This window comes from Lucilia sericata, unplaced genomic scaffold (assembly GCF_015586225.1).
Source record: "Lucilia sericata isolate MDLA Ls3-8-SP2 unplaced genomic scaffold, ASM1558622v1 Contig000911F_arrow, whole genome shotgun sequence".
NCBI lineage: Eukaryota > Metazoa > Arthropoda > Insecta > Diptera > Calliphoridae > Lucilia > Lucilia sericata.
In genome coordinates, this window is record NW_023994898.1 from 122420 (window position 1) to 133414 (window position 10995).

At 34.0% G+C, this 10995-nt stretch overlaps 1 protein-coding gene across 1 annotated transcript; it reads right to left on the minus strand.

Moving 5' to 3' along the window:
* Positions 1–8054: 8054 nt before the first annotated feature.
* LOC119609007 (neuropeptide-like protein 32) lies at positions 8055–8465 on the minus strand. Its single transcript, XM_037963666.1, has one exon. The coding sequence runs from the start codon at positions 8463–8465 to the stop codon at positions 8055–8057; it is 411 nt and encodes a 136-aa protein (XP_037819594.1).
* Between the last annotated feature and the right edge of the window lie 2530 nt (positions 8466–10995).

The window sequence follows — 10995 nt, forward strand, 5'->3', positions numbered from 1 at the left end:
CTTAAATCTCTTTGTAAAATTTTACAAGAATCGGTCCATAATTGACCCTACCCCCCATATAAAGTCCCCTTCAGAAAATGACTTTATCGCCCATAACTGGCTAAGAGAAGCATCAATTGCGGTGAAATTCGGCACAAACATGTTCTATGAGAACCTAAATCTATTTGTAAAATTTTATAAGATAGGCCCATAATTGACCCTACCCCCAATATAAAGTCCCCTTCAGAAAATGACTTTATGGCCCATAACTGGCTAAGAGAACCATCAATAGCGGTGAAGTTCGGCACAAACAAGTTTTATGGGAACCTAAATCTCTTTGTAAAATTTTATAAGGATAGGTCCATAATTGACCTTACCGCCCATATAAAGTCCACGCCAGAAAATGACTTTATCGCACATAACTGGCTAAGGGAAGCATCAATAGAGGTGAAATGACAAACATGTTTTATAAGAATTTAAATCTCTTCGTAAAATTTTATAAGGATCGGTTCATTACTGACTCAAAAATGTGAGTACAGCAGTAAAATTCTACATAAACAAGTTTTGTCCAAGCCAAAAGTTCTTTATCAAATTTTATTAGGATCGATCCTTAATTAACCCTATCCTACTTGTGAAGGCCCCTTCAGAAAATGACTTTAAAGCTCATTACTAGCTTAAAACTGCGAGTACATCGATGAATTTCGACATAAACAATTTTCGTATAAGCTAAAATCTCCCACTAAATTTTTGAGGATCAGTCTGTAATTAATCCTACCCCCCTATAAGGTCCCCTTCAGATAATGACTTTAACGCTCATTACTGACTCAAAAATGCGATACAATCGTTTTAATTTTTTGAAGTATAGATCCATAATTGACTTATACGGGGGTGGGCGTATAGGGGCGCCTTTAACGATTCACTCCAGAGAATCGCTTTAACGCTCATGTATGGCTCAAAAGTTCTTCCAAATTACGGTAGTGTTATAGGAACTGGAAGTTTTCAACTGAATTTGATGAGGATAACTAATCAAACACCCATTTTCGGTTCCCTTCAGATAATTATTTTAAACCTCATGACTGAATTAAAGATACAAGTACAGCTACATTAGATACAAATAATTATTGTATAAACCGACAAAGATATGTCCATAATTGACTCTACCCTCCATATAACCACTCTTACAAAAAAACAGTTTATGGTTATAAATATTGGATCAAACAAAATTATTATTTTTAATTCGGAAGAGCACGGTCCATGCTTAAGCCCTTATTAAATTCCCTCTACCAAATATTTCCCTGATGTTCATATTAATATCGACATATGATTCAACATAGATCGATAATATCAAAGTTTATTTATAAGGATGATTTGATGGTGGGTATATAAGATTCGGCATGGCCGAATATAACACTCTTACTTGTTTTATCTTCGATACGTCATTTACGCTATCTACCTGTTCACAGAAAAGTTTCCAGGAGTCTCGTTTGGCTTTTCGAACGATTTTCTTATATTCACCAAGTTTATTACGATACTCATCCCAGTATACTGCGGTCTTTTTACGCCGTGCCCGGTTAAATAGTTTGCGAAGAGTCTTCCCAAGGTTCCGGATCTCCCCAGTTACCCAGGGTTTTTCCTGGGCAGATCTCCGCTCTCGCAGAGGGCAGCTGTCCTCGAACGATTCAACCAGGGCACTTGTGAACGTTTCCACTTTGGCATCTATATCCTCTTTATTTCGACATTGAAAAGTGTCCTGACCTAAACGGTTCTTTAGTAAGGTCCCGAACATTGTCCAATTAGTTTTAGACTTATTCCGAAACTTTATCGGCTTTGGTGGTGGCCTTAGTATTTTGAATCTTATGTACCGATGATCAGAAAAGGAGTGCCCGTCCGAAACTCTCCAATCCTGAATTTCGTTTATAAGCTCTTCTGAACATATAGTTATATCTAATACTTCTTCTCTGATTCTATTGACGAAGGTAGCTTTATTACCTAAGTTCACTGTTATCAAGTCTTTAGTATTAAAGAAATCCATGAGGGCTTGTCCCCTGCGATTGGTGTTTGTACTACCCCAAGCTACATGATGCGAGTTGGCATCACAACCTATTACAATTTTCTTATTTTTCCTTTGTGCCTCTTCAACCAGTTTCATCAGATCCGACGTTGGTGGTAGTGTCGGAGAATCGAAAGGCAGGTAAATAGATGCAAGGAATATGTTGCCACGACCTTGCTTCAGCACCGTTGCATCCGATGTTGATAATCCTGTTGAGAGGAGAAAACATAAGTTCTTGTGACATAAGATACATGTTCTCGGGCGAGATCCTGTATCAGCGTAGAAAAGTTGGAAATTTACGTGATTTAATCCAGAAACCTTGTTGCGAATCGTCCAAGGTTCCTGGATTAAAGCTATATGTATTTTACCTCTGTTGATTTTAGCCATCAGAGCGTTGGTAGCTGTCTCGCTCCGATGGAGGTTTATTTGGATAACCTCAATCATGGTCATCCATTAAACTGTCTTCCAGCGAGTTGGTGGTCACCTCCTCGCTCTTTGGATTTGACTCCTCCGGATAGCCTGAAGTGGCTATTAATGCAGTGAGTACTGTTGATGGCACTGCGGTGTCCTTATCAGGCATAGGAATAGCAGTATTTTTAATAGACACATTCCCAATTCTGGAGAGCATTGCTGTTCTGTCTTCTGGCGGGTGAGTGATTTCCTCCTCGCTTTTAGGATTTGACTCCTCAACATTGCTAGTACTTGCTAATGATGCTTTGGGTACTGTCTTAGGTGTTTTAGTGTCCTTGTCGGGTCCGGTTTTGACAGCCCTTTCAATCGGCGCCTTCCCAATTTTGGAAAGCGCAACTACACTTTCTTCTGGCGAGTTAATGGTAAATTCCTCGATTTTAGGATTTGACTTCTCAACGTTATCAGTAGTGGATACTGATGCTGTGGTCTTAGGTTTTTTAGTGTCCTTTTCGAGGCTTGTTGTAACAGCCCTTCCAATCGGCACCTTCCCAATTTTGAATATGACAGATTTAGAGGCGAAGTAAGCCCTACCTTTATTCTTGGCAAGACTAGCCATGGATTTCTGGTCGATACCTATTACAAATAAAGTTCCCTCAGGTTCTTCTTTCCTGTATTTTGACCTCCAAGAATTTCCAGTATACGTTCATTAGCCAGTTTACTGCCCCATCCTTTTATGTAGACAGTGGACTTTAGGAGCACCGGAAGCTCGCTCTTCTTTGCCAGTCCCAGCCTAGCGCCGTCCAGGGAAGATTTTAATTTGTAAAATTTTGTAAAGATTTCGACATTGTGACGGAAGTTATTAACAAAAAACCCATTTTCCGGGAATATGTACTTTTGTATGGGAGGTATATGAAATTGTTGACCGATTCTGACAATTTTCAGCAGGAGTCAAGCTCTTGTGTAGAAACGAATGTATGGTGATTTTCATGGAATTATCTTGCATAGTTTTCGAGACAATTACATCAGAATGTGTAAAAAATGCTTATTTTTTCGAGGTTGTTTCAAATTTTGATTCATTACTTTTTCCCGGTGTGAACCGATTTTGCTTATTTTCAATACCAAACTGTACCGGATAATAATGAATATTTTGGGTGAATTTGGTTAAATTATATTGCTTCGTTTTAACGTAAGCCAGAATAATTTCATATACCTCCCATACAAAAGTACATATTCCCGGAAAATGAGTTTTTTGTTAATAACTTCCGTCAGAATGTTGATATCTTCACAAAATTTTACAAATTAAAATCTTATGTCAATTGAATTCTTTGAGAGAAAAAATTTAATTCTTTGAGAGAAAAAATTTTCTGGATCGGTCCATAATTGGACATAGCTTCCATACAAGGTCCCCTCCCGAAAATCACTTAAACGCGCATAACTCATTACTAAATTAAGATATCCATATAAAATTTTGAATATGTATTGCTCATATGCATAGAAATATTACTGTGAAAGTTTTTCCGATCGGTCCATAATTGGTCATAGCTCCCATACAAGGATCCTTCCCGAAAATCACTTAAACGCACATAACTCATTAATAAATGAAGATATCCATATCTATATAATTAATAGGCAAGACGATTTTTTGTGACCCCTTTTACTCTTACAGTATACATCAGATCTTGGCAAAAATTATATCATTTTAAAGGTATTTGTTCGCAGATGTGCACAATATATATATTAATGAGATCGGTTCAGAAATTTAAGAGATATAAGAGTTTAAAGTTGTTACTAATACATAGAAACAATAGTCACACGTACGTATTCTTGAAATTAAAAACAAACAAAGCAAGAAACAAAACAAAAAAAGTAAACAACACGGCTTTTTGAAAAAAGAGAGGAGAGTGCAGAAACGTTTAACTTCTCTGTTGCTGTTTGATTTTTGTATTTTTGTTATAATATCGTTACGATTGTTACCAAATCGAAAGGAATATTTTTATAAGTAGTAGGACTTCAGTTTTATATTCAGAGTTTTCGATTGGAAGTTTTTCGTTATTTAAACTTTTCAAAATAGTTAAATTGAAGGACATTCCCGAGGAAACAACGAACTGCGTAAATAATGCTTGGGGACACCTAAAGAAATGCCATACAATGTACTGATATTGGTGTTTGAACTGGAAAATTATTGGTAGGACATCAGTACCGGAATTCAGTAATTTTTTTTTAATTTTAAGTATTGATATCTAAAAGTAATGACAAATATCAGTTACATTAACGAATTTCCCTAACTTTTTAACAACCGTAGAATATTTTAAAGACAAATATCGGAAAAATATTAGAATGTCAAAAGTTATGTATTGAAATATTTTTAAAATATAAAATTATTAACGTGAAGTTTTAATTTATTTTTTACTTTTTCGATTATGTTTAACGAAAAAAATCAGTGAAATGAAGTTCAGAATACATACCACATAACGACAAAATGTTGTAGTTAAAAAAAAATACTGAATTGCGGTACATAATTATTAGTTTTGATTGATTTGGAAGATTTAAATGATGGATTAACGAATTGATTCAGTGTCAGTAAGAAATAAAAATAGCCTGTAAAAAATATAAGTAAAGTTTAGTTGGTCATGGCGGTATATGATACACCGCAATAAATGGATATGTATATCGCTTATATGCAGGTTTAGCACAGCGAGGACTTGATGATATTCTTCTTTTTTTGGGCTATTCTAACCAATTAGGAAATAGTAGTGTAAAGTGAAAACTGTAAGTTGAATATGTGATGGTTATTTGTTATATAAAAATAGATACAAGTTGAAACTGCTAAATATAAATCATGTCTTTTGGGATGAAGAGTGTTTAACCGTACTTAGCAATTTATCGTTTATTATTCATTTACTTGCTATTAAACTTGCATATATTAACAAAAGACTGAAATTTATAGTTTATTAATGATTTCTTTCAAACAGTACTAAAAACAGTACTTGAGAAATTAAGGCCTTATTATGCATATACAAAATCAGTGTGTAATTGGAAGCCAATGCATATCGTTATGCGGTTCTATATGAAGGCTAATAAAAGGCCCATTAGAAGGCCTCATAGAATATCTACTATTAAATTCTATTAGAAGACATTAAAATTGAATAAATGTATGTCTGCTGAAGTCTTTGTCGAGTGTTGTAAGGAAAAATTTATACAGCATATACCTGTTGGATGGACTACTAATGACATCCAAATAAAATTTATTTATAATTAGATAAGACATTATTTATTTTAAATATTTTTACTGTTTTCACAAATTATTTAGAACATTTCAACTCTGTATTTTGAACAGCTAACATTTCTTTACTGGTGTGTACACTGTACAGTAGAGTACTCCAGCATTGTGAGCGATGCGTAAATATGTAGGGGATAATAAGTCGATAGAAGAAATGTTCGTTATTTTTTATTATTTTTAAAATAGTTGAAATACTTTTGTAAAACAAGTTGTATAACTAATTTTGACAATTGAGGCTTTAAACTTCTGATGGAAGTTTTACTAAAACCCATCACATTTTCTAAAAGAAAACATTATTCAAAGCAAATTATACACTTTGATAATATCAATAAAGTTAATTTTTTACCACAGATTTGAACTACAAAAATAGGGTTTTATTTTAGCTTATTTATGCAATTTTTCCAGCATTGGTTCTGGTCGAATTTCGACCGCTTGGCGAACTCTAGTTGGTATAATTATTTCTCTCATATACAGAAATATTACTATGAATTTTTTTTTCCGATCGGTACATATTTGGTCATAACTCCCATACAAGGTCCCCTCCCGAAAATCACTTAAACGCACATAAGTCATTACAAAATGTTGATATCCCTGCATTTAGCACAAATATTGCTCTTATATACATAAATTACACTATAAAATTGTTTTGCAATCGGTCCATATTTGGTCATAGCTCTCATACTACGTCCCCTCCAGAAAATCACTTAAATGCACAATATTCATTGCCAAATAATAATATAGATAAAGAATATTGAAATTTTGTCTTTATATTCATAATTGGTCATAGCTCCCATACAAGGTCCTTTTACGAAAATCTCTTAAACGCACTTTACTCATTACCAAATAAAGCTATTGATACAAAATTTGGCACAAATATTAGTTTGGTATACAAAAATTCTATTTCAAGATTTTGTCACGATTACTTATTACTAAATTACGATATAGATACAATCTTTCACACACATGCATACATGCATATTATTAAATATCGTTAAAGCATATCTAAGGGCGCTATAAAAATATAAAAGAAAATGGGGTTTGTAATGTTCAACAAATCTTGGAATTGTAACAGATTTAAGCTGTTTAAATCTTGGGGTTTTTCTATTTAAGACATGAGAAAACTTTTTTCTACAAATATTTGATCAATTAAAAAAAGTATTTATATAAAAGTAGCTGGTGGAGGGTATTTAAGATTCGGCTCAGCCGAATATAGCACTCTAACTTGTTTTTATTTTATTCTGTCAGAATCAAAAGATCTTAAAAATTCTCTTCAAAAATTTCTCTGAAAAAATAATATTGAAAATCTAAATAGATATTAAAGGATAACAATTTTAAAATATATTTTTAACATCTTTTTATTCTGACAGTATAAAATGAAAATAATACAAAATATTTCCCAACACTTCTCGTCCTTTCGACATCAAATTTGTCATTGTTTGATCGGTGGAAGTATTTGAATACTTCTTTAAAACTTTGAAGTCCTTTAAAAAGAACACAGGATCACGAAATGAAAAACAAAAAAACGCACTTTTTCTCCATTAAATTTATAGTTTCAGTCGTATAATCCGGTTCATGTCTAACGAATTTTTTTCTCTTTTTGTCGGACAGTGTATTCATAATACTACTTAAATGGCTCTGAGAAAATTTTATCAGATATACTGATTTGATATTTTCTTTATATAGGAGGTGCCACGCCCACTATGTCCAGTCCGCCCATTCTGTTCCCAAATGTTCATATGGATGCCACAATTGGTGGCAATGACTACATTTTCAATTACAATAACATTTGAAGTAATTGAATTTGAAGCTTTACCAATTACTTGTAATTGATGTTTTACCAATTACAATAATTTGTAATTGTAATTGAAGTTTTGTCAATTACAATGACTTGTAATTAAAGTTTTGAAAGTTACAATTAATTGTAATTGAAGAATTTCCAATTACTCGTAATTGCGAATTATTCTTCATTTAATTACATGTAATTTGTAATTAGTAATACCTAAATTACAATAACAAGTAATTGTAATTGGTAAACACCAATTGACATTATAAGTAATTGTAATTGACCATGCAATAAATTACTTATATTAATCATTACCCGCCTAGCCTGAATTTGAAGACTCTAGCTGTAGACTTATATATACTTCAAACACACAAATAAACATACAAACACAAATTAATTTTTATATACATACATATATTGATGATAATTACGATATTAGAATTAATAGTAAACTAATATAAATCTAACACATTCAAATCTAATAATAAATTATTGGTAAATGTAAAATATTTATGTATATTACAAGAGGCTATAATAAAAATGAATAAAGTTTAGCCCCATACACCGCCTCCCCAAACTCCAGCTCCACGACCTGCCCAACCACCAACTCCGCGACCTCCCCAGCCACCAACTCCGCGACCTCCCCAACCCACAACTCTGCGACCACCCCAACCTCCAACTCCACGACCACCCCAACTACCAACTCCACGACCTCCCCAACCACCAACTACACGATCTCCCCAGCTACCACCAACACGACCACCCCATCCACCACCTCCGCGAACTCCCCATCCGCCGTCACCATAATGACGAGCAACACGATCATCATTATTTGAATGCAAGTCTCCAGCATCGGCGACGTCTAATAAAGTGGTTGGTCGTTCCAAATACTCCAAAGAAGCCGGTATGGCCGTTATCACCACGACGAAGCCCAACAGGGCCAGAAGCAACAAAAGACGCATTATCGAAAATATAAATGTTTTTCCTGTATATCTATCAGCTTGTGATATGTCCTTATGTTGAATAACACAATTGTACTGTATACTGCAGTAAGGTTTCATTCCTTTTTATACATTTTCAATTTTAGCAGGTTTGAAGTTCAAAATTTTCAACATTGCAACGTAATTATTTTAGATTGCTTTTTTTATTATTTAATTATAATAAATAAAGTAATAATAAATAAATTAATAATAAATAAATTAATAATTAATAAATAATAATAAATTATTTCAAAGTAAATTGTTTTGTGTTTGTGTTGATGATGTTTTTTTTTTTAAGTTCGATGTGTTATCAAAAAAATATACATTTAAGTATGTATATGTATATAATTTTGTTAAAATTCGCAGTTGTTAAAATTTTCGGTTATACATATGCTTAAAGCCCTAAGTCTAAGCCTTAAACTATGCACAAGATACTTGCTTGTCTCTATAAAATTGTCAGTGTATTTTGTTGTGGCAAAAAAACGTCGTCTTTCTTTATGTTTCAGAAGTTGTAAAAACTTGGGGGTGCGATATGTATTTATACCCTACACCACTTTAGTGGGGAGGGTATATTGGGTTTGTGCTGATGTTTGTAACGCACAATAATATTGGTCCTATACCCACCAATCGGCTCAGAATCATTTTCCGAGTCGATTTAGCTATTTCCGTCCGTCTGTCCGTCCATGTAAACCTTGTAATCAAACTACAGGTCGCAATTTTGAAGATAATTCAATGAAATTTGGTACATGATCTTCTATTGTCCCAGGGACGAAAATGGTTAAGATCGGTCCATTATTTCACCTAGCCCCCATACAACTGAACCCCTGAATAGGGCTTGTAAACGTTGTAATCAAACTATAGGTCGCAATTTTGATGATAATTCAATAAAATTTGTCACATGATATTCTATGGCACCGGAGACAAAGCTTATTGAAAATGGTTAACATCGGTCCATTATTTTACCTAGCCCCCATACAACTGAACCACTGAATAGGGCTTGTAAACCTTGTAATCAAACTACAGGTAGCAATTTTGAAGATAATTCAATGAAATTCGGCACATGATCTTCTATGGTAGGGAGACAAAGCCTATTGAAAATGGTTAACATCGGTCCATTATTACACCTAGCCCCCAACCCGACGAATAGGGCCTTTAAATTCATAATTATGTTTAATATACTCGTATCTCAACAAAATGCTGCAAAACCAAGTGATCTACTAGCCTTGATGACTCTCATGCATTTTATAACTATAGGGTCTCATTTGACCCCCTTCAAAATTTGACTTAAATGTCCACAACTTTATTCAACAATAAATGGCTTAAGTATATCTAAAGCAAGGTACATTTCAACTGAAATGCTTTATTATAAAAACAAGTAAGAGTGTTATATTCGGCTGTGCCGAATCTCATATACCCACCATCAAACCGTATGCCGTAAAAGGAATGCTCCCCTATAAACATCAGCGTTATATTTGGAATATGGCTTAAGTCAATTATGGTCCGAGCTCTTTTGAACTAACAAAATATTAATTTAAAAAAAATATATATTTTATTTTAATTCTTAAACCGTGAGCGTCAATTATGAACCGATACTCATAAAATTTTGTACATTCAGGGCTATACTCGTATTTTAAATAAGGAACACTCGTAGTTTATTAGCCTAAACTCTTTCCTGAAGGGAACCTTTTGTGTATTACCGACACATTCCGCATGAAATTCGGAGCGAATTTCATAACCGTATTTCATAACTCATATTTTTAAGCCAGTAATGATCGTTTAAGTAATTTTTTAAAGGGGACCTTATATGGGCGGTAGGGTAAATTATATACCGTTCCTCCCTAAATTTGGTGGAGAGATTAAACTTATGTGCGTCAATTTTCGTCACATTCATATTTTTAAGCCAGTAATGAGCATTGTAGTTATTTGTAGAGGGGGACCTTATATGGGGGAAGGGTCAGTTTTGAGCCGATCCAAAGCTATTTCCTGAAGTGGACCCAATAGGGGGAGTAGGGCTAATTATGGACCTATTAACATAAAAGTTATTAAAAAGATTTTGGCTCGCGAGGAACTTTATTGTGTAAAATTTTATTGCTATATTCGTATTTTTTAGCCATTAATGAGCGTTAAAGTCATTTCCAGAAGGGGACCTTATATGGGGGACAGGGCCATTTATGGGCCGATCTTAAAAAAAATTCGTAGAGCGATTATGGTTCGTAAGAAACTTACGTATGTAGCATTTCATCGCTATACTCGCATTTTTGGACCAGTAATGAGCGTTAAAGTAATTTTCTAAAGGAAACCTTATATGGGGGTAGGGTCAATTATGGACCGATCCTCAAAAAATTTGGTAGAAAGCTTTTGGCTCACATGAAACTTATTTATGTCGAATTTCATCGCTATACTTGCATTTTGGGGCTAGTAATGAGTGTTAAAGTCATTTTCAGGAGGGGACCTTATATGGGGGGTAGGGTTATTTATGGGCCGATCCTAAAAAAAATTGGTTAAAAGGTTT